The sequence below is a fragment of the Elephantulus edwardii genome, unplaced genomic scaffold (genome assembly GCF_000299155.1).
Source record: "Elephantulus edwardii isolate Elephantulus edwardi_28Jun2011 unplaced genomic scaffold, EleEdw1.0 scaffold00105, whole genome shotgun sequence".
Taxonomy (NCBI): domain Eukaryota; kingdom Metazoa; phylum Chordata; class Mammalia; order Macroscelidea; family Macroscelididae; genus Elephantulus; species Elephantulus edwardii.
In genome coordinates this window covers 116,490-141,923 of record NW_006399855.1, presented here as the reverse complement: position 1 = coordinate 141,923, position 25,434 = coordinate 116,490, and the positions used below count along the sequence as shown (strand labels likewise).

The 25,434-nt window shown below is 41.3% G+C and overlaps 1 protein-coding gene across 1 annotated transcript in view; it reads left to right on the top strand.

The window, feature by feature from the left end:
* The window catches only part of CAMK1D (calcium/calmodulin-dependent protein kinase ID), a 618,438-nt gene that overhangs the window by 570,932 nt on the left and 22,072 nt on the right, over positions 1–25,434 (top strand). Inside the window, exon 6 of the mRNA XM_006891836.1 lies at positions 4,926–5,001. Within this exon, the coding sequence (XP_006891898.1) occupies positions 4,926–5,001 (76 nt within the window). The remainder of the gene's footprint in view (positions 1–4,925; positions 5,002–25,434) is intronic.

Sequence of the window (25,434 nt, the reverse complement as noted above, 5' to 3'; positions counted from 1 at the left end):
CAAATCAGATCAGACTGGTACAGGAGGAGATTGCCCCTCCTTCCCCAGCAGAGCATCTGGTGGATTCGAACCATGCACCTCTGGGACTGCAGTGCAGCTTTTTGCCACTAGGCTACCAGAACTCCCCTGAAACTTTTCTTTTAATATCCATGTTACTAGATCCAAACTAGAAACTTGTTCTTTAGAAAAAGAATATTTGATGTTATCAGCTTCATCATTTAAGTAAAATTTCATTTTAAAAAAGAGTAAATGTGCTTTGTGGTTTCAAGTCTATAAATGTTTCGAGTAGCTCCCAAGTTTCATGTTATGTAAATAATCAGCCACTTGCTTTGATGTCTGTGCAGCACCTTATAAAATCCCTTCTTCCCCCCAAAATGTGTGGATTTGCCTGACTGCAGGTAAAATGTGTGCTGTAAGAGTACCCCTGGGTGTACACTCTCTAGGGAAAATGTGTTTTATTACATGTTTTCAAGGAACAGATGGTGGCCAATACATTCCTCTTTTATCAGATCATGAAGATGAGGAGGAGGATGAAGATGCTGTTCTTGGAAAGAATCTTCCTTCCCACACTCTACAGGGCTAGGACTGTCAGGATGAAGGGCTTGAGAGTACACAGAGTGTTAGTTCTTCTTCCAAGCAACAGCAGGTGTCCAGTACCCTAGGTGTTCCCCCTTTAAAGAGGATGGTTGTTGTACTGTACTGTAGAGTCAGAACCGACTCATAGCTGACCCTCTGGCAGGTTTTCAGAGGCAGTAAATAGCCTGGAAGGAGATTACCCATCCTTCTGCCGTAGAGCAGCTGGTGGCCTTTGGGATTGCAGTACTGCTTCTTGCCACTAGGTCAACAGAGCTCCCTAAAGAGCATGAGATTTCTCCCCCCACCCCCACCCCCCATCCATCAGTTTATTGTATTGTAGTTGTTTGCATGTGACAATGATGCTGGATACTGTACCACTGTTATTTCAAATACTAAAAGAATCCCCCCTTGGTGGACAGACTTTTGCAGGGTTTACAAACTAAGAGACTAGGAAGGAAAGTCTGGTGATTAGTTCTGAAAATTAGCCAGTGAAGACTCAATGAATGAGTACAAAGCGTTGCTTGACATGGTGCTAGAAGGCGAACCTCCTAGGTTGGAAGATATTCAAACAAAAGTGACTGTACCAATGGACTCAGATGCTCCAGTGATCAGCGAGACGGTGCAGGGCCAGGCAGTGATCTCTTCTGTTATACACGGGGCTGCAGTGAGGCCGAGCCAACTCAGTGGCAGCTAACAACTAAGACTATATATAGCTCAGGGGATTGGCCTGATCTTTATTCATAAGCTATGGAAGCAGTTTATGGACAGAGGGCAGTGCCCACAGCTTCCTTCTCTGTGCTTCCTCCCCGTAGATCAGTCTCATCTGACCCCTGCTGGGTGATATGAATTTGTGCTCTGGTCTTGCTCTGAGCTCCCACTGCCTCTATGCCATCTGGCAGCTTGTGGCATACTGTGCCTGGACCAGGCTGGGCTCATCCTCTGAGGAGCAACACTCGGACTCAAAACCAAAACCTGCTACCCGGTACAGCAGCTTGGTTTTGTGCTGCAAACATGCTGCTATCAACGGGCCTGGGAAGGAATCATGGATCAGCTATTGTTCTGTGAGCTTTCTCTGCCTCTTCTGAACTTCCCATCAGCCCAGAAGGATGGCCCTCGGGGCTTAGAAATATACTCTTTGCTAATGCCGTCACCTCACACCACCTGTGCCTGTGTGGCCACTCAGACAGGGGAGCATCAATTCAGAGAACACACACCTCTTAAATCAGAAAGACATTTACTGTGGTTAATGGCTCCCATTTGTCAGTTGCCATAATAGAAGAGCCTGAGAAATATGTTGTTAACAGTTATGGAAAAAGGAAAGATTGCTGTGGCCGGCTCACAATTATCTGAGGATTCATTCTCCACTCTCCGAGCTCCCTAACTTCATAATTGTTTTTCCTTTTGTTACCTGAGCTGAGAGTAAACATAGCAAAGGCAGGATGTGCCATTTATTGATTTGCTCTTTTTTTTTTTTAATTAAAGAATTCTGGTAAGAGATCTGAGGGAATTGGAGACTGAAACATGAAATAAGATTTGAGGATTTTCTGTGGATTGTATTTCTGTCATAACCAGAAACAATCACTGTGAAGATACTTATCTTCAATAGAATGAAAGATAGACTTTCCCTGTTGCTTTTTCTGCAAAGGGTACTTTTCTTACAAATGGAAGAAATGATCACCTTGCATGAGACTGGCTTGGGTTTAAATCTGACTCTTTTATGTTTTTCTCTGTGACACTGGGCAAGTTATTTTACTTCTCTGAGGCTCATTTTCCTTAGCTGTACGGGGAGATGGACACACTGGGTGGTGCAAATGCTTCACCCACTTGACTATAGTGCAGAGGACTAGAGAGGCTTGATCCCACCCAGAAGCACCTTGGAACAAAGGCCTGGCTTCCCCAGATTTGAGTCACTGAAAATCCTACAGAGCAAAGTTCAACTTGGACAAATGGAGTCCCTTTGAAGGGGAATTGGCTCAATGACAACTGCAATAAGGTGTAGATAATGATGATTACAGAGTTTCTAATCCTCAGGGATCTCATTAGAAATTGAAGGGAGCTCTGGTTCTGTAGTCCTGGGACTTGCACTGCCAACTCAAGGCCTCGCCTCTCTGGGGGTTTGAGTCCACCAGTGGCTCCTCGGGTGAAAGATGGACAGTGTCCTCCAGGGTGATTTATAGTCTCAGAATCCCAATGGAGGGTCAGCCAGGAGCCGGTTCTGACTCGAGGGCAGTGAGTGTGAGTGAATGTGTACACTAGAAGGTGTTTATGAAGACCTTACAGAATACTTTTGGTAGATTCTTTTTTTTTTCTTAATTTAGTCTTTTTTTTTTAAATTAGTTTGCTTACAAAGTTCATATACATTGTATTTCATACTATCACTCCCATATATTGTGTTTTATAAACTTAGTCATCATTGAACTATTGTCACCATTATTCTGTCTTTTCAGGTCCCCACTGGATCTTTCCCATTTTCTTTACCCCCTCCTCCCACCCACCAAATTGTGCAACCCTGTGTTTTTGCCCCTACCCATCCTCATCCCTCTGCTCCCACCCCTTCTTTCATTGGATCTCCATACATGTTTTACTAGTTATCCTTCTTTGTACAATAATGGTCTTAGGCAGTATTTGTCCTTATGAGATTGAGTCAGTTCACTCAGCATAATGCTCTCCAGTCTCTCCCAAGTTATATAGAATTTTTCGAAATTGTTGCTAAGTGCAGCATAGTATTCCATTGTGTGAATGTACTATAATTTCTCAATCCATTCAGTTGTGGTTGGGCATTTGGGATGTTTCTGTGTTCTTGTGATGGTGAATAATGCTGCTGTGAACACTGTTGTACTAATCTCTATTTCTTGGACTCTTGATATAAGGTCAGTTCCTTTTGAAAGGAAGTAGGTGTAAAAGATCCCCTAGCACTGCCACTTTCATCTGGATAACCTTAGAAAAGTTAGTTGGCCTCTCAATTACCTTTGTTTCTCATATGCCATTTAGGGTGTACAATTTAGGGGTAAAGATAATAAGACATTTTCCTGACTCCAGGGTTGTTGAGTAAGTCACTTAGTGCACCTAGAGTTCTTTGAATAAATATACAGTATAGCACACAATTTTTAAGTGCCTTTTAAGCTACAACTGTGTTTTCAAAGAATATTTATCTACACTATTTCTATCTTTGTCATTTCTGTGGAAAGTCTGTGCTACAGAGATCTTAATCAGTTATTTCTATATAAACAGGATATTTTAATTGTAGATAAAACTGGATGTCTTCCCTTATATTTATGTATTCTTTGCACAAGTATTTATTGAGTGCTAACCATACCGGGCATTTGACACACCCTGGTAAAAGGTTAGCAAAGGAGAGGAAGACCCTCGACAACATGGATTGATACAGTGACTGCCACAGTGGGCTCTAATGTGTCAGGAAATGTGAGGATGGCACAGGATAGGACAGGGTTTAGATCTGTTGTTCATAGGGTCACCATGGGTCGTACTTGACTTGATGGCCCCCAGCAACAACTGTACCAGGCAGATGAGGTTGGAGCTTGCAGAACAAGCCACCCAATCAGGTTGGAGGGCTTGATGAACAGTGCTTCAGAAATAAGAAAATAAGATTAAATAACACTTTTCTCATGCCATAGACAAGAAATGGGCTCTAATGTATAATCTACTTCAAACCTTAGAGAGTGAATTAAGACAAAGACTAGTGCTAAATTTCCCCAAACCAGATTCTACTTCTAATCTCTACTGGTTGTAAGCTTCATGAAGGCATAATGAGGAATACTTAGCACCCACCACTCTCAGCACCTATCAGGCCCCTGCATGCAAAGCAGAAATGGCCCTTTGAGTTTGGGATAAAGAAACATACCCCAGACTCTAAAATGTATTCTATCTTTGTTTGCTTCAGTCTGGTATGAGCTGTGAACATAGCACCAACATATAATAGAGGTCTGTTAAGTATTTATTGATTTATTTTGATTTGTCATTTCCAATTACATAAACATTTTTTTCCTAAAAGCTGATCAAGAAAGTGGGTCTTACCTTTCTACTCAAGTTTTCGGCTCATAGACTATGAGTTCTTTCTGGTAGCAATCAGAAAAAGGAGATACTGAGAATGGTTTTATATTGCTATTATGTACCATCAAGTTGGAACTAACCCATTCCTGACCCTCCATTGGATTTTCAGAGACTGTTCATCACACAGGAGGAGATTGCCCTTCTTACTACCATTGAGCAACTAGTGAATTTGAACCATGTACCTTTGGGATGCCAGCACAGCTCCTTACCTCTAGACCACCAGAGCTCCCTATTTTACATAATAGGCATTTAAATTTGTCTCCTTTGTTGTTTCATAGCTCCTGAGGTCCTCGCCCAGAAACCCTACAGCAAAGCTGTTGACTGCTGGTCCATTGGAGTGATTGCCTACATTTTGTGAGTATTGCTTTACCATCTTGGTTTGAAATACAAAAAGCTATGGAAATATTAGGAGAAAAATGAGTAAGGCAAGAAAGTTAGTCTTTGAGAACCCCAGAAAGGCAGGCATAGGTCACAGGCTCCCTGCAGTCATTGAAAGATGATATATTCTACTTTCGTTTGTTTGGTTGGCATTTGGTTTTTATTTATTCTGCTTGAGTTCACTATAAGCTTATTTTTAAATTATTATTTCTTTTAACAGTCATTTTTAAATGCTTCTTATGGAATTTTTTTAAAAACAGGCCAATTAGCTTATCAAATTGATAGAAAATTAATTGTCCAACTCATTATCCCCAAAGAAGGAAATGTTTTTTAATGAAGAGCCCTTCCTCATAATGAAAACTGAGTGGGTTGTGATCAGAGAAAGGTCTGACAGGATATGGCACCTGGTTCTCCCCAGGGAATGCTGGGAATATTCCCTCTAAATCAGTGCTGCCTCACTATCTGGGAAACAAACCTCACATATTCTTTCTCCATCATACATTCCGCTGGGCTGCTTTTGTAGTTTAATGTGGATGTAGGTGACAGCTCTTGTAGATTCTTGTCATTATTGCAGAAATTTTTTTCTATTCATTACTTGGCCTGTAGGGCTCCCACTTATGGAAATAGGTAAAGGCCAGATTCAGCCGAGCTGCAAAGTGAAGATACTGCATTTATATTCTGCTTTTCCTCCCAAAGCACGCGTCTTTTGCAGTAGTTTCATCCTTTAGGGCCATTACAGGTCCTTTTGAGAATTGAGTGAAAGCTGAATCCCCTCTCCCCAGATAAAGTCTCAGACACTCCTGAGTAAGCACACGCTTCCCAACAGAGCCATGGTATTTACTCTGCTTGCCTAAATCCTCAGCTCACATTCTTATCAGAGGTGTTGCCTTACCCAGCTTGATGGTGAAAAGGCTTAAAGAAATGAGTCCTAGGCCAGCCTTTTCCTAAAAAGCATTGAAATTCATATGGGCTGGAAGACTATTTCCTCATATCGGGTAAAAAATAAAGGAAGGGAGGCTTTCATCTGACTTCTCCTTGTTTTACCTTTTAAATTTGTTGACTGTTCTTTTCATTTATTTTGCTAAGATGGATCATTTTTAAAGTTTTGCCTTTGAACTGTCTTTAAATAAATCAGTTACATTAACTGCATTTACTATGTTGTGGAGTTGGCATGGAGTGCTGAATATACTGTGGACTTCCAAAAGAACAAACAAATCTGGCTTGGAAATAGTTTATCCAGGGTGTTCCTTAGAGGCAAGAGGAGTGGGAGTGAGACTTTGTGTCACATACATTGACTAGGTTGTGAGGAAGGATCAGTCTTTAGAAAAGGATATGCTTGAAAAAGTAGGAAGTCAACGAAGGAAAGGAAGACCCTCAACAAGATGGATCAACATGGTAGCTGCACCAAAGGGCTTAAACACAGCAGAGATTGTGAGGTGGTACAAGGTAGGGCATGGTTTCCTTCTGTTTGCACCTAGGGTTGCTATGAGTCGGAGTTCATTCACTCACACCTAACCTCATGTTTTTTTATAAGACAGCCTTAATTAAAACACCATACTCCTTAAGCAATAATTTATTTTTCTCCTCTCATCCCCAGGCTCTGGTAACAATTTTTATCTCAAAGCACTTGTCTGTTCAAAGTATTTCATATCAGTGGAATTATAATACTTGCCTTTTTATATCTGACTTATTTCACTCACAAAAGTCCAGTTGACACACTAGTTAAGTGCTCATCTGCTAACCACAATGGAGACACTGTTAGAAAAAGATAATTAGACTTCTTCCATACAGAGTGACAGCCTTGGAAACCTTCTGAGACCGTTCTTTCCTGTCCTATAATGTTGCTATGAGTCAAAATCACGTCAATGGCAATGAGTTTGCATAGTAGGTATTTCGCTCAGTTTACTCTTTTCAAGTTCAACTGTCACCTCTGTCTCAGACTGTCCTTTCTGTTTATCGTCAATAATGTTGCATTGTATGGATATACCACATTTTGCTTATCCATTCATCTGTTTTGATTCTTCAACCACTATTCTGCTGTGCGCTCATGTCTATAGGTGCTTATTGGGTTCACTTATATAATTATTTCCCTGTCTGTTGGCACTGGAGTAGAGTGAGGGGATGTGTCTTAGACTTCTATGGCCTAACTTGGTGTTAATGACACTAGGTTGGCACAAGTGTTTGGAATTAGAAAGCAGGGTTCTAGGTGTCAGGGGCCTGGTCTCCCAGTCTCATCCTGGAGTCTGAGGTCAGGCCACTGAGTTGGTCTTGACCAACAGGCAGGACATTGAGAAAATGGGCTACCCACGGGGACTTTGCATGGAGCTCCTTATTGCCCCTATAATCCAAGGGAAAAGCAGCTCACTTCTGCAACATTTTGCAACATAAAAAGCACTATTATTTTCATTTGATAAACCAGACATACTGTGATGTCAGTCTGCAGCAAAAGTCACTATGATAGGCCATGGCCCTCTATCTTTCTTCTCTGCGTGCCATATAAACATCCCTCACTGTCATACTTGATGACTTCGCTCTCTTCTCATCACCACACTCATCTTCATGTTATTCATCATCTAGAAGGGGAAACTTTTTTTTCTGTGAAGAAGGCTCATTTCTCAAATGCAGTTGACAGGTCCACATTCTGCCAATAATATGCCATCGAGTTGCCTTCCACTTGTAGCAACTCTATGTACAAAAGCTCTTATGCATAGCAAGTACTTTCGAAGACTATGGCCTGAATTAGGTATACCTTGGTCTCCCAATGGACATTGTTGCTCTTCAGCACTTTGGAAAGGTCCCTGACAGCAGCCTTCCCCAGAGCAATTCATCTTTTGATTTCTTGACTGCTGGTGCAAAGAATGTTGATTGTGGAGCTGAGAAAGCTGAAATGGTTAACAACCTCAGTCTCTTCTCCATCTATCATGAGAATTAGCTCAGATGTGGGAATCTTTGTCTTCTGATGTGGAGCTTCAATCCATACTGATGACTGCATTCCCTGACTTTCTGCAGCAAACACTTCAGGTCCTCTTTAGTTTCTGTAAGCAGGGTTGTTTTGGGCTTAGGTCTTGCATAGAACAGCTTTGCCTGCCTATCTTAGGCTACTAGGAGGGCTTGAGGATAGAGTGTACTAGACATTTAGTATGCTAGTGTCCTTTTTTATGAGGTCAGCTTAGCCAAGATGCCACAAATTCCACAGAAATAAGTCTCCACACTCAAGATGAGAAATCAGCATCTCATTGCTTGCACTCAATTTTGGGCTATTATGTTGTCTTCCTTTCTTCTCGCAACTTCAGGTAGATTATTTAGAGATCATTTGTCCAAATTATGTTCAGGAATTTAAGATACTATGGAGAAACTCAATGAGATTTTGCTGAACTAAACTGAGAAAGAACGAAAGGAGGTACCCCACTTCCACACTGAGGCAGATAGGTGAGAGGCATAGAGCAGGCTGCAGTCAGACTTGACTGTAGTTGAAGAAGACACTTTTACTTTTTTTCTTCTGGAGGATACTATAGGCAAAACGCTTTCATTAAATATATATATATATATATTTTTTTTACTGTCCTCCTCCATCATTTCATTTTTAAAATTAAGTCACATAAATGTTGATTGCCTTTGTGTACAGCTTAATTAACTTTGTAGCAGAGGAGCTATGAATGGCTAATCTGCATGCTAGTTACCTGAGACAAAGGGTGAACCTTGCCAAGGCAGTCCCCACCACTTTGAACTGCTGACAGCTGTTTCTTAATGGAATCCATATATCCCAGGGAAGAAGTTTCAGCAAAAAAAAAGGGAAGTATAATTGTAAAGCCCCTGTGAAATAACCAGGCCTAGGATATTGTAATGGCTATTAACCACTCTAAGGATGATAAACACTAACATTCATAAAAATGATTAACTAGTATTGCCAACAAGCAGTGAATTTGTTTTTGGATTCATTTGCCAGTTGGGCACATTGCCTGAATCAGTTCACTGTGGACCCAAGGGTCTGGGCTTTGGATTTGAAAGTTTAGGAACTAAATTGTTGTTGCTGTTGTTAGGTACATTTGGGTCAGGTCCAAATTACAGTGATCCTCTGTAAGACAGATGAAACCTGCCTAACTTTTCTGAATTGTATCTGTTCATTCATATTGCTGTGTCCTTGGCAATATAAAGAGTGTGCTCAACAGCTATCCAAAGGTTGGAGGTTCAACACTACCCTAAGATACATCAGAAGAAAGTCCTGATAATCTATTTCCAGTAAAAGCTAGCCATTAAAACATGATGGAGCACGGTTCTCCCCTGACACATATAAGGCTGCCAGCAGTCAGCCCTGACTTAACAGCAACTGGTTTTTTGTCTTTCGTATTGCTTGGATACTTTTTCTTTCTAAAGTACTCAGGAGCAACAGTGTCTCTCTGGAGACTAAGGTGCGCCTGATACAGGCCATGGTATTTGGAATCGTTTGTTATGCATCAGAGAGTTGGACAATGACTAGGGAGGACAGAAGGAGAGTGGATGCTTTTGAGCTGTGGTGCTGGAGAAGGGTACTGAATGTACCATGGACTGCCAGGAAAACAAACAGATTCATCTTGGAGAGGATTACACCAAGCTACTCCTTGGAGGCAAGGATTCTGGGGCTTCGTCTGACATACTTTGGACATGTTGCCAGGAGGGACGGGTCCTTGGAGAGGGACATCATGCTTGGGAGGGTGGAGGGACAGCGCAGGAGGGGAAGACCCTCTATGAGATGGATTGATTTGGTGACTGAGGTAATCGGGATGGGTGTGTCAGAGGTGGTGCGGTTGGCGCAGGATAGAGCAGGGTTTAGGGCTGTTGTGCATAGGGTCGCTATGAGTCGGAAACGACTCGATGGCATATAACAACAACAACAACAACAACATTGCTTGGATGATCCTGGTGAATTGATTCCCACTATGCAGACTGAAATGAGACTTAAAAAAAACCAAGCCAACCTAAAAACGTAGAGTGCCAATTTATGAAATCTTAATGAAATTTATACTTCTCAAGGTAATTAGATATGGATGTCAGCAAACTAGCATGCTCTTTGCCTATAGAAATTGCTCCACGAGAAACCAAATTAAAACCAGAAGTTTCCTTATGAGCAAGGAATGCAGGCAGTGGAGTTGGATGGCTTCCAATTTTCTCACAAAGCCTCAGTCTTTCCCAGTTCACTCTTGTCTACCAGAGAAAGGAGTATGCAGTCAAGAAGCATAGCAATTCCCATCACCTTGTCAAGATGGCTGTATACTGGCCAGTTCTTACACTCTCTCCTTTCTCCTACCTTGAATACATCACCTGGCATTTTCTTTGATCATTCCAGCACTATCTTTTTTTTTTTTTTTCATCTCAGCAAACAGTGATTGTCCTAATCTCCAGGTTTACTAATATTATGTCATTGACTACATTTCAGTTTAGCTGATTTCCACAGATTTTCAGAAAGGTGCCAGAATCACCATTCTCAGTAGAGGGTGAGCGGATCTTGAAATGCCATCTGTGACTTATGAGTGAATCTCTGTAGCTTTAACCGCAGACTCTTGAGATGCTTGACCCCATTTCAGCTTTCTTCCTGGACTCATGACCCTCTCTACAGTGCAGAAGAGTCTTAAGCAGTTGCCTATGACAATTGTGTCACCTCTAATCCCTTGGGAAATAGCCCACTGTGCTGAAGTTGATTCAGAGTAGTCTGGCCTTGTGGGGTTTCCAAGGCTGTCAGGCTTTGCTGAAGTCGACTGCTGTGTCTTCTGCAGAGCTGCTGGTCAGTTCAAGCTATTGGGTAGCAACTGAATGTTTAAATCACTTTGTTACCAGGGGTTCTTCTTTAGGAATTAGAACATTAAATATTTTATTGTTTCAGAGTAGAGGAAAATTTTTACAACCGGTGAGATTGAGGTACAAAAATACATTTTAGATTGTGGAGGGGAACAGATTCCTGCCAGTGTCTCCAGCAGGTGGGATCACCAATATCGACTCTATTGTATTTGCAGAGGTCACTGGGCAGAGACCCACTGGGTCCATGGTGGAAGCTGGGGCGACGTTCTCACAGGCATCACTTTCACTGTCATGAATGACATGGCTTCAGTCCAGATAGAAAATATTTTCCTTCCTCTGCTATCTTTTTTTCCATCGCAACATCATCTCCTAGAAGCTGTCATTTAAGTAGCAGCTAAATGCTTGGGGATATTTAGCCTGGAGAATGGAAGGCATGGGGTAGACATTTCAGTAATTCTCCTAATATTTATTGAGCCTAGAACGGATCAGACTATATGATGGGAATAGAGAGGGGGTTCATTTGCTGCCCCTGCTTCTTTGGAGGTGCAGTCCACGGGAGGAGGGAGACAGATGCATAAACAAATCTATTACAGGGTAATGCTACTGCAGGCTGAGCTGTGTAGGAGGTGCTGGGGAATCTCCCAGGATGAAGCCATCAGCTGTATTAGGGGTTTTAAGGACATGATCTGGGTTTGGCAGGATGGGTAGGAATCTGCCAGGAGAAAACCAGTTAAGGGTCCAAAAGCAGTTTGGTCTTCAGACCTCTTCAGAATGAGCATGGAATTGAGGAAACCTGCGTGGTGGTGTCCTGAGGCTATCAAGGTGGTGGGACATCACAGGACAGATCATAGCTCGCATCAGGAAGAATCTGCCGTTGCAGCTATTCCACATGAGCAGATTGCTCTGTGTTACTATGAACTTATCGCCGTCAGAGATGTTCTAGAAATCACTTGAAATATCTAGATCAAAGCAAAAGACTCTCAAGCTTCCTTCCACTGCTTTCATCCTATCATTTTGGTAGCTTGTACTTTAATCCAAAAGACCCCTAGTAATACAGTGATTAAAGTGCTCGCTTGCCAAATGATAGATCACCAGCTCAAAACACCCCTCTGAGGGAGAAAGATGTAGCAATCTGTTCCCATAAAGATTACATACAGTCTGTGGGGCAGGTCTACTGTCTAAATGGGTTGTGGAGTTACATTCAACTTGATGGTAACAGGTTTAACTCTAAGCCAAAGGATTCTTGGTGACACTACTATTAAAGCACTTAGCTCCCAAACAAAAGTTTGGTGATTTGAAACCACCAGTGGCTCCCCAACAGAAAAGACATAGCAGTCTGTTCCCATAAAAATTGACAGGAAACCCTATGAAACAATTCTGTGCTGTCCTTTAGGGTCACTATGAGACAGAATGGACTCCTTGGCAAACAACAGTAAGTCCACATGAAAGAAGAAAAGGACCTGAGATTTTCTGTGTTAAAGTGACTCAGCATTCATTCTATAACCTCTGTGCTACCCCTATGTTTAGGGATTGAGATTCCCTGAGGTAAATGCCAGTGGAGAATATGCTTCTATTCAGCACTCCCCTTGGAAAATATTGATCTACATTCAGCATCAAGATGCATGACATACCACTTAAGATTTTTTGTGTGTGTGAGAGAGAAAAATTTGTATTTAGAATTAACTAGCTGGACTCAGTTTGTTGTTGTTGTTGTTGTTGTTGTTATTGTTGTTATGTGTCATCTAGTTGCCTGCAAATCATAGTGACTCTATATATAATAGCTCCGAACCCTTCCCTATCCCGAGCCATACAGGGCAGCATCTGTTTGTTGAAATATGTCAATTGGTATCTCATCAACTCTTTAGGCCTTGTTTTTTGCCAATTCTTCAGAGTGTCTTGATCTTCCTCTTTCATCACCATTGCCTCTTGATCATATGTTGTTTCATGAAATTCTTCTGTGTCAGCCAGTTCTTTTTGGGTAAGTGACTCTGTTTACTCACTCCTTCCATCTCATTTTAATGCCTCCTGGATTATTCAAAATTCTGCCCATATAGTTGTTGCATCCTTAAGTATTGCAATTCAAGGACTGAATTTGTTCTTCCATTTCTTCGGCTGAAGAAATGCCGAGTGAGTTCACCCCTTTTGAGTTTTCAAATCCAGCTCTTTGCACATTTCATTATAATACTTTGCTTTGTCTTCCTAAGATACCCTTTGAAATCTTCTGTTCACCCTTTTAATTTCTTGATTTCTTCCATTTCCTTTGGCTTCTCGGTGCTCTAGTGCAATATTGAGAGTTTATTCTGAATCCATCTTGGTCTCTTCTTCCTCCTCTGTCTTTGTAATGACCTTTTTCATTCTTTGTGGATGACATTCTTGATATCCTCCCACAGCTCAACTAACTGGTCTTTGTTCATTAGTGTTCAAGCCTTCAAAGCTTTTTCTGAGGTGATTTTTAAATTCAGGTGGTTTATACTCAAGGTCAAATTTTGGTTCCTGTGGACTTGATTTGACCTTCTTTAGCTTTAGTTTGAATTTGTGTTTGAGTAGTTGATGGCCTCTTCCACAATCAGCACCTGACCTACTTTTCACAGCTGATACTGAGTTTCTCCAATGATTTTTTCTGTGGATTTTATCAATCTGATTTCTGTGCATAACATCAGGTGAAATTCATGTGTATAGTGTGTCTTTGTTTATTATAAAAGGTATTTTAAATGAAAAATCATTGATTATAAAAATTCTGTCATTTTATCTCCAGCTCCATTTCTGTCACCAAGTCCATGTTTTCCAACTTCTAATCCTTCTTTTCTGTTCCCAACTTTTGCATTCCAGTCATTCATTATTATTAATACATCTTGGTTGAATGTTCAGTTGATTTGTAACTGCCAAAGTTGGTAGAAATGATCTATTTTCCCCTCTCTGGCTCTGGTTGTTGATGCATATATTTGAATGATAGTGGTATTCACCAGACTTCCTTGTATATGTATGGATATAATCCTGTTGTTCACAACATTGTATTTCAAGATGGATCTAGAAATGACCTTTTTAACTATGAACTTGGCCTCATTTTCCCTCACCTTTTCATCTCCTGCATATGATTGTCTGATTCAAAATGTCCCATGCCAGTCCACTCATTTCACCAATTCCTAGTATGTCAATATTTGTCTTCTATTTATCTCTTAACAATTTCAGTTTTTCTACATTCATGCTTCTCACATTCCACACTCCAGTCATTAGTGTCTGCTTACAACTGTTCCTCATCCTCTGTGTTTCCAAATTTGAGGGCTCAGCCTCAGATGTCATATCTGCTATTCTACCCTAAGTGTGCTCTCTTGTACATAGGGTTTTCAAAGCCCTACTATTTTGGGAGAGGATGACTAGTCCTTATTACTAGTCTGTCTTAATTTAGATGCCCAGCTTTAGAACAATATCTGGCAGACAATCATTTATATGTAATGGAGGTATGTATTTATATGTAATATCCATTACAGAAGTAATCAATAGATTTAGTGTCACCTCCTTCCCCTTGGCACATGTATCTTATCCTATCCCTTTCTCCACTCCACCAGGATCCCCTTCCACTCCTACTTACACTGTCCAACACCACCCTCCCCACAGTCAACCCTTGCTATGATGGCTTAGGCCATTTGTGATGCCTCTGTCTTGGGTATAGGAGGCTCTAAGTCTAAATCCCAGGATTCAGTTTAGATGATCTCAGTTTTGTTGGCAACATCCAAAGCATCATCGTCAGGAGCAAGTCAAACATAGGCCGCCTTCTCTCCATCAGGCCTAGTCAAGTGTTGACCTGGGCCGTATCTATGTAATACAGTTTCTTTACAGCTTATTTGATTTGGTGCTTCTTGGCCTTGACATTTACAATGAACAGAAGTGTGTTGTTATCTTCTGTATTCTTCATGGCTGACTCAGTGGTCAGGGGAAACATGATGATGTCATAATGGTCAGGCTTGTTTCTTTTGTTTATCCACTCAACTATTAATGCCTTTAGATTTTTGCATCTAGACTTTGCTCTTCTGCTATCTAGTGTTTTATTTTGCTGGCTTCCTCCCTCCCTCTGTGCCCTCCCTGGCTTCCTTTCTCCCTTTCACTTTCTTATCCTTTGTGTCCATATCAATAAGAAGCTGTGAACCAGGTAAGATTCACAGGTGCATGTGGAAAGGAATTCGTGCCTCAGCTCCTTTGGTTTTGGTCGTGCCTCAGCTCCTTTGGTTTTGGTCTTACATCACCACTGCACTTGTCCTGGCCTTGGATGACTCTCCCACAATGTACTCTGAGGCAACTTCAAAGTACATCATGCACACAGCAAGAGATCAGAGAACAGAAAGAGGGGGTCAGGTGCTGTGTAACCATGGTGGGTGTGTTATTTGGCGAGTTACAGACTCTTTTGGTTTTGCTTTTTGATTCCTCTCACTGATTCCACATGGTATTCTGGACTTGCTGGGTTGAGGTTCTAACTTCCATCCTCTTAGGCACAAATCTACTCCAAACAAGTATCTGAATTCATGGTTCTTGCTATTATACCGCCTCCTAGGAAACTGACTGCCTCCTTCTCTGCACAGGAATTTGTTCTTTTTATTTCAGGCTACACTGCCTACCTCATACCTTCCTGCTATACTGTTCATTTCAGATAGTAAATATTAAAAAAATAAAAAAGAACTGCTTTCTGATGTTTTTTTTTTGCTACAGTCTTAACAGAAGCATTTCACCAGGCCCTTTCTTCTGTGGTACTCTTGTGTGGATTTGAACTGCCAACCTTTAGGTTAGCCATTGAACAAAAAATGTTTATCATGCCACCTAGTATGGTGCTAGATGAAATAAAAATCTTGATAATCCAGAGATTATCTTTTCCCCATGCTCCAATTCAGAACAAAAGTTCAAAGCTGGATCAAATCCTTTAAGCTCTATGTCTACAGTTATGTTTTAAGTTAGTTGGTGCCGTTTTCACATGCACAGTAAACACAACATGTATTAAGAGATTCAAGTCTTGAGGAGTTCCTTTCCACAAAGATGCCTCTGAAAGTGAAGAAGGAAGCCCCTGCCCCTCCCAAAACTGAAGACAAAGAAAAGGCATTAAAAGGCCAAGAATCCTGAAGGGCATCCCCAGGCACAAAAGAAAAAAGGAAGATCAGTTCAATGTGTCATTCACCTTCTGGCCGTCTGAGACACTGAGATACTCCCAGAAGAGCACCCCTAGGAGAAACAAGCCTGGCCATTATGACATCATCATGTTTCCCCTGACCACTGAGTCAGCCATGAAGAATACAGAAGATAACAACACACTTCTGTTCATTGTAAATGTCAAGGCCAAGAAGCACCAAATCAAATAAGCTGTAAAGAAACTGTATTACATAGATACGGCCCAGGTCAACACTTGACTAGGCCTGATGGAGAGAAGGCGGCCTATGTTTGACTTGCTCCTGACGATGATGCTTTGGATGTTGCCAACAAAACTGAGATCATCTAAACTGAATCCTGGGATTTGGACTTAGAGCCTCCTATACCCAAGACAGAGGCATCACAAATGGCCTAAGCCATCATAGCAAGGGTTGACTGTGGGGAGGGTGGTGTTGGACAGTGTAAGTAGGAGTGGAAGGGGATCCTGGTGGAGTGGAGAAAGGGATAGGATAAGATACATGTGCCAAGAGGAAGGAGGTGACACTGAATCTATTGATTACTTCTGTAATGGACATTACATATAAATACATACCTCCATTACATATAAATGATTGTCTGCCAGATATTGTTCTAAAGCTGGGCATCTAAATTAAGACAGACTAGTAATAAGGACTAGTCATCCATATAATGAAATATTAAACCAAAATCAGCCCCAGCCCACTGCCTCTTGAGTAGATTCTGACAAATGGCAACCCTTTATAGGGTTTCCAGGCTGTAAATCTTTATAAGAGGAGGCTTCTCGTCTTTCTCCATGAAGCCACTGCTGGATTGGAACAATTCACCTTTGGGCTTGTAGCCCAGCAGCATGTAAAGCACCACACTACAGGATTCCTTAATGGGGTATTATTCATCCATAAAGTGAAATAAAAAAATAAAAGAACCTTGAAAGCATACTTGAGTGAAGAGGACACAAAAGGACAAGCATTGTATGATCCCACTTAAATGGAATATCTAGAATAGACAAATCCATGGAGACAGAGGTTTACTAGTGGTTAACAGGGGCTGGGGACTGCTTATGAGGTACTGAGTTTCCAATAAAGGTGAGAAAATATTTGGAAATGGCTAGCAGCGGTGGTATTACAAATTTTATTTGTGTCACTAAATTGTATGCTGAAAAATTGATTAAAAAACCAAATATAGGGGTGTGTGTGTGTGTGTGTATTTCTATCAAGTCAGGGACAACTCAGTGAACCTGTGAACAATGGATCTGAACCCTAGCCTATCTTGTGCCATTCTGATCATTTTTTGCATACTTAGAGACTATTGTTGCAGTCACTATGTCAGTCCCTCTTACCAATCATCACCTTTTCCTTTGCTGACCCTCCAGCTTTCCAAGCATGATGTCCCTTTGTGAGGAATAGCCTCTCATAACAACATGCTCAAAGTATGTGAGGCAAAGCTCTATCATCTTTTCCTCCAAGGAGCAGCACTCTGGCTGTACTTTCTCTAAGACTTGCCTGTTTGTTCTTTTGGCAGACCATAGGATATTTGTTGTTGTTAAGTGCCGTCAAGTCATAGACAACTCATAGCGACTATGTGAACGAAAGACCTGAACACTTGTATAACTTTGGTCATTTCTCCAAGTTCATAGAGTTTCCGGAAGCAAGCTATTTCAGAAGTGGATGCTGTTCCTGCTTCCAAGCTTGTTTTAACCAGGGAGTTTCACCCAACACTGTCCACCATGGATAACCATTATCGCATTTGACACATCACTGTCACAGTGTTTAGCATCACAGCAACCACGAGTTACCTCTGTATAGCAAATGGTCAGACCAGTGCTATACCTATACTTAGGTATACTATATACTTAGCACTATATGTGTATGTGTGTGTGTGTGTGTGTGTGTGTGTGTGTGTGTCTCCATAATTAGGAGAAAAATCCAATCCAATTGGGAATACTCCAGAGTTTCCAAAGCATTGGTTAGTACTTAGTTTTAATCACCTCCAGATTGGATGTCTGCACCCCTTGGTGCTTGAGTATGAAATTCATTACTCATGAGAACTAATTTTAGCTGCTGTAAGTTGAGCTGTTTTTAACTAGTGCTGCATTTCTGGCTGTTGGAAGCTCTCCTCACTCATCCTCTCCATTGGGCATTCGATTCCACCAGTAGTACAAACAAGCCAAGAGTCAAACGGCTTTGTGCAAATTTCTTTCAGCTGTGATTGACCCTCCATGAGGGGCTCGCTGTGTGCTATTTACCCAGACCTCCTCCAGCACGTCTGTTTAGCCAATACAAGCATGAAAACATTGTCTGCTTGCAAGTGGGACTGTGGATTATAACATGAATCATAGCTTGCAATGATTTTGTTGTTTTCTAGTCCAAACCTTTACTATACGCAGAATTCTCAATAATTTCTTCTCTTTTGGCTGATGTTGAGAATATATACAGCACAACTATACCAATTCAACAATTTCTAACTATACCAATTCAACAATTTCTATCTGTACATCAATGATATTAGTTACCTTTTTCTCAATGTGCAGCCATTCTCATTCTGAGTCGTTCTTTATTAACATAAACTCACTGCCCCCTAAGGTTTTGATCTACTACATCAATTGTTGTCCCTTTGATTCATATAGATGATTGGAGCTTAAAATAGCACAAATATTCAAGGTAGACATTCTTTACTGGTTAAGCTAAACTGTTCCTTTCTAGGTTGATTTCAGGATTTATTTTTTATTTAAGGTTTGAAGATTGTCTCAGAACAGTAGCTTCAGGGACTTATCCAACCTCCATGGCTCCAGAAGATCTGGGTTCTATGAGAATTTGAAAGTGTGTTCTGCATTTTCTTCATTTTTATCAGTGTTTTTCTAAAGAAAATGTTCAGCTGTAATAGCCAGGGACCACCTAGTTCTTCTGGTCTCATGACACAAGATGCAGTAGTTCATGGAGGCAACTTAACTATGTCTCTCATATCTCCCTTTACTCTGCTCCACTTTTACTCCATGCAAATAAAGACCAGTACGCCTTGGATAACAATTCGCAAGGATTTTTAAAGCTGTTTTGCTCAAAATGGATTTTAAGTAATGCTAAGTTATCAGAAGTGTTTGGGGAAGTGTTTCACTCATGTTTTCTACCTCCCAAGTCTTTCCTAGATGCAAATCTTTGGATCCATTTCTGCATAAACAAACAAATGTGTTTCCTTCTGCCCCTCCAATGTCCCCTTCATTTTCTCTTCTAAAATGTTCTCTCATCTGATTTTATTCTTTTCAAGACAGTACTGATCTCTCAGGGAACGATGGGGGGGGAGTCACCCTTTGCCATTTCATAAGATAGTGCAGTGCTGGCGTCAGTGAGCTCAGGGTTTTAACAGATGACTCATGCCCGGATCCCTTCCAAATTGGCCGAAAGAAAACTTCAGTGAGCACAGAATCAGGTATATATTCATCAAAATAATTGGATTACATTTCTTAATGATTCAGGTCTCATCAGCACAAAAGATGTATCCAGTTAGCAAGCTTTGCTTTGTCTTACTATTGCTTGTTATATTACCCCAAGTAAGAAGAATAAAACTCAGATTCTTTAGTGCAGATCTCAGACATTTATGGAGTAAACAACTGTTGAATGTCTATGACATGCCAAAACAGAAAGACAAATTGTTTTAGACACTAGTTGTTGCTTACTGCACAGATTCTAGTTACCAATGAGGAAAGCAGAAATTTGATTGATTTTGCAATATATGTAGAAGTTTGTTGTTTCGGTCATTTTTGTGGTACCCCATGGAGCTTTGGTAGCCTAGTGGTAAGAAGCTCCACTACAATCCCAAATGCACAGGGTATAAATCCACCTGATGCTCCTTGCGAGAAGGATGGCAGTCTCCTTCCATGCAATTTACTGCCCCTAAAAACCCACTGCACGTCAGCTGTGAGTGGATTCCAACTTGACAGCATACAACAACAGTAGTTGAGGAGAGAAGTCTGGTGGCTTGATGGTAAAGAGTTGTGTTGCCAGCCCAAAAGCAAACAGTTCAAATCCACCGGTCACTCCACAGAATAAAGATGATCATTCTCCTCCCCTGAGATTTATACCCTCTGAAAACCTGCTGGAGAGTCAGTTATGAATTAACAACAGTCTAATTGAGGCACCGTTGGTGACCTAGTGGTGAGAAACTATGCTTCCAATATTCTAACTTAGAATCCATCAGCTCTTCTGTGAGAGAAAGATGGACAGTCTCCTCTCGTGCTACTTACAGCCTCTGAAAAGCCATGGGAGAGTCAGCTATAAGTCAGTTCCAACTAGACAGCGTGTAACAGCAGTCTAATTGAGATCCCTGGGTAGCACAGGCAGTTTGCAATTGACTGCTAACTTAAAGGTTAAAGCCCACCCAGCAGAGCCAGAGAACAAAGGCCTGGATGCCTGTTCCATAAAGATTGCAGTCACTAAAACCCAGGGGAGTACAGTTCTGTAAAACACAGGGTTGGTAGTATTAGTAAGTAGCAACAGTTTGATTTGGTTTTGGTTTGACTGCATTAAAATTCTTTTACCAAGTAGGCCTTTGAGGAAATATTCTCAGGAAGACTTGAGCTGTTTCTAGAATTGAGGGCTCCTTGACCAAATTCTTAGGAATATTGGCACAGAAAGGTAAAAATTTAAAAACCAAGTCTCTAATGCTTTCTGTTACCATATTCACAAGACAATACACAAGTCATCACCAGCAGTAGCTGGTCTCGTTTTCCCTTCTACAATAGTTTGATGTTTAACTTGGAATATAGGTCTTCAGTGGTTGTTTCTGAAACTTGGCACAAAATTAGAACCCATGTTGCTTCATTTTCACATTTTGAGCTGTGGGACATTAAAATGAGTCCCTCAGGGCTCATCTCTGCCTCTCTTCTACTCACTCTTATCTTTCCCCACACTGGGCATTTGACCTCCCACTTCAGACTGTTTCAGCTGAAGGAAACTGGGAGGTGGGGAGGGAAGAAGATCAATTAATAAGATTAAAAAGAGAAACAGGAGGTTAGGATGCAGGAGCTGACATTTGCTGATGGCTGTAGGGAGTGCTAGTAGCCGAGTGGATAAGAAGCTGCATTCCAACTCAAAGGTAGGCGGTTTGAATCCACCAGCTACTTGGAGGGAGAAAGATGGACAGGCTTCTGCTGTTCCTTTTACAGTCGCTGAAAACCAGTTAGTTTCAACTATCAGTCAGTTGCAACTTAACAGAAATGAATGAATGGAAATCACTTTTATGCATTTTATCCATTTTGTATATAATATATACACCTACTTTTCACTATCCTTTTATCTAATATTCTGTACTTAAAACAAAAGAAAAAATATACCCTTTGACTATTTTGTACATTAACAATGCACATCTGACAGTAAGGAGCGCCATGGTCAAAGGTGAGGATAGCACTGGCTGTGACAGGTAAGATTATGTATCAGCTTGGCTGGAATATGATTCTCAGTGGCTTGGAGGTTATATAATGGTGTGATTTGTCAGTGATGTAGTCATCCTCTATGTTCACATAGTACCAATTTCCACATAATGACCTAGTCTTCAGAACCTAACCACTAGCCATGTTGATAAGTGAGGAGTGGGTGTATAAGTTACTACCAACTGGGCTCTAACTCCGCTACATAAGTTTTTAGTGACTGATTTGTCAGAAGTGATTCATCTGGTCTTGCTTCTGGGGTGTCTCTGGGTAGAATAAAAACTCCAGCCTCTTTGTTGTGACATCAGGATTAGAAAAAAAAATACATCAACCACCTGCATTATGCAGGTGTGCAGGTGACACAGTCTTGCTTGCTTAGAGTGAGGGGAACTTGAAGTGTTTGCTGCATAAAATCAAAGACTGCAGCCTTCAATATGGATTACATTCAACATCAGGAAAACAAAGTCCTCACCACTGGACCAACAGGCAACATCATGATAGATGGAGAAAAGACTGAAGTTGTCAACAATTTCATTTTGCTTGGATCCACAATCAACATGTTTGGTACCAGCAGTCAAGAAATCAAAAAATGTATTTCATTAGAAAAATCTACTTTCAAGAACCTCTTCAAGGTTCTCAGTAGCAATGATGTATGTTTAAAGACTAAGGTGCACCTGATTCAAGTAATGATATTTTCCAATTACCTGCTGTGCATCTGAAAGTTGGATAGCGAATAGGATGACAGAAGAATTGATGACTTTGAGTTGTGATGTTGGAGAAGAGTTGTGAATATCCCATGGATTACCAAAAAGAACAAACAAATATGCCTTGGAGAAAGTGCAACTAGGTTATTCCTTAAAGGTAGGGAAGCTGAAATGTCATCTCACTTATATGGAGCATGTTGTTAGAAGGGCCAGTCCTTGGAAAAGGTCATCCTTGGAAAGGCAGAGGGGCAGTGAAGGAGAGGAGGATTCTCAACATGATGGATTGACCCAGTGACTATGGGACTGGGCTTAGTATATCGGAGATAATGAAGATCTCATAGAATAGGGCAAGATTGACATCCATTGTTCACAGGGTCACTCTGAGCTGTAGTCGACTAGACAGTACTTAACAACACTATCTAGGAGTATATCTCTGTGTGTCCTTTTCATGAAAGAAGCTGAGAGTCAGTGGATAAATCATTTTCCCTGTGCCACTCAACTAGCTTCTATCAGAATGAATGTGAATCTCTGTCTCATGACTCTCAATCCCAGACTGAGAAAACCATATGCCACAGCCTCTCTGAGAACAAAGCCAGAGTTGGCCACCAGAGAGTAGGAAGAAAGCTTTCCTTGGGAAATCTTCCTCCTCCACTCCCTCAGAGCCTTTTCACTCAATCAGACTAGAACAGAGAATGCTGTGTTGCCATCAGCAGTCATTATTCAGTTGTTAGTATGGATACTTGCATTCAAATATTTATTATATAAATTACTTAAAATACCTTTCAACTGCTAAGACATACATCCTAGTACGTAGGAAATTTTATTTTGCAGGTTGCTTTCTTTCCCAATTATTGCAGATCAGGCAGGCTTATGTGAGTGTCTGCTCGCTCCTGTGGAATTCTATAAGATCCTGACAGGTGGAGATTTTTAACTCCTGTAAGTCCCCTCACAGCTCAACGTGGGAGCGTGGCACCAAAGAAAGGATATTTGACATGATCAAATTGGAATTTGGTTCGATACAGCTGCAGGCTCATTTTTCTCTCATCCCGCTCCCGGAGACAGAGCCCTAATGGACCTAGTCATTCTCATTCAATCCATCTTTCAGGAAGGCACGCTGGGTAGAGCATTAGGCATTGATTTTATAACTACAAGGACTCTGGGCTGTTTTTCATTTCTTTAGCAGATCACATGGCCTTGTTTCTGGCTTTGTTACCAAACCTTGGATATAGGAAAATGATGATACTTGACTTCACAGGTGCCTTTAGAAGGAATGTCTGTATAGCCCATAGCTTAAGGGTATGACTTGCTCCAAGTTAAAGGAGTAGAATTGAAATTCTGTCCCCCCAATACATATAGCCAAACTACCTAAGCTTGCATACATTTCTTCAACTAGAAATTGAAGGTTACCTACCTCATGTAGTTGCTGCTAGGTGCTGTCGAGTTGAGTATGACTCACAGCAACCCTATAAACACCAGACCTGAACCCTGTCCTGTCCTGTGCCATCCTCATCATCCCTGACGCACATGAACCCATTGCTGCAGTCCCTGTGTCTGTCATCTCATTGAGGGCCTTCCTCTCTTTCACTAACCCTCCACCCTTCTAAGCACAACATCTCTTTCCAAGGAATAACCTGTACTAGCAATATGCCCAAAGTATAAGAGATGACAGACACATCAACAGCTTTGCCTCCAAAGGGCATCCTGGCTATACTTTTTCCAAGACACATCTGTTTGTTCTTTTGGCATTCCATTCAATACTGTTTTCCAATGCTGCAACTCAAATATGTCAATTCTTCTTCAAGCATCCTTATTCCTTGTCCAGCCTTCAGATGCATAGCAAGTGATTGAAAAGACTAGGGCCTGAATCAGGTGCACTTTAGAGTTCGGACGGATATCATTGCTCTTCTGTATTTGGAGAGGTCCCTGACAGCAGACTTGCCCAGTGCAGTACATCTCCTGATCTCCTGGCTGCTGATACCAAGGATGTTGATTGTTGATTCAAGCAAGATGAAATAATTGACAACTTCAATCATTTTCTCCAGCTACCATGATGTTGTCTATTGGCCAAATGATGAGGGTTTTTGTCTTCTTGATGCTGATATACAATCCATATTGATGACTGTAGACCTTGTTGTCATAGGTACACATTAAATGAGACAATACATGCATATTACACAGTCCAGTGCTTTACATAATAAATGTTCAAATGATGATAAGAAAAACCCCAAACCCAAACCCAAGCACCTCATTGTCACAAATCCCAACTCCTAGAGATTCTGTATGACAGTAGAACTCTGCATAGTATTTCCAAGGCTGGAATCTTTTCTCTTTTGGAGCAACTGAGAGGTTTGAACCATTGACCTTTTCTTAGAAACTGAGAACTACTGAGCCACTAGGGCTCCTTCAGTTGATGTTAGCTATTGTTGTGGCTGGAGCTCTTGTGTTGTTTAAGCAGGTAATGTGTTTGCTTGCAGACTGAAAGGTCAGAGGTTCAAGTACCTAGAGACACCTCCGGAAAAAGACTTGAAGATCTACATAGGGAAAAGTAGCCATGAAAAACCCTCTTCTAGTCTCTGCTGTGAACCTGGATCAACGAGATGGCAGTGCTTTTAATGGATAATGAAGGAGACTTGAGGGCACAGTGGCTCACCTGCTAACCAAAGGGTTAGCAGTTCAAACACATCCATCACTCCTAGGGAGAAAGATTGGCTGTCTGCTTCTGTAAATAGTCTCCAAAGCCTTGTCACAGGGCAGTTTATTCCGTCCTGTAACGGTGCTGTGAGACAGAATGAATTTGGCGGGGTTCTGTTGTTTTGGTGCCCAGTAGAGGATCAGAGGGGCTGTGCTGAGGGAACAGGGACAAAGGGCAGTGCTCTGCAGAGCCAGCCTGCGCTCACTATGAGGCCTGGATACCAGTAAGGTGACCAGTTAAGATAATGATGAAAACAAGAGGTTTAGAATAACTGTTCTCTAAAGAGGGATTGTTTTGTTGATGCTGGAGAATTCCTGGCACATGCAAAGAAACAAATAAATTAGACTTTCTGCTTTCACAGCCGTCCAGTCTACACTAAACTTGCAGGCAATTTGCATTGTATCTGGAGATACTTACACACATATGCATACATACACCCGTGCATGTGCCAGAGAAACTTCTGAAAGGCATTCACAGGAAATTAACAACAGGAGAGGGGATGAAGATCTGGGAGAGAACTTTTTTAACACTCTGCTGTACCATGTAAATTTTTAATGATGAGTAGGAATTAATTTTATCATTAAAAATAGAGAAGACAAAAATTAAGATGCCTGGGAATGCCTGGGTAGCCTGCATGACTGCTAATGGAAAGGTTGGGGTTCAAGTTCACCCAGAGG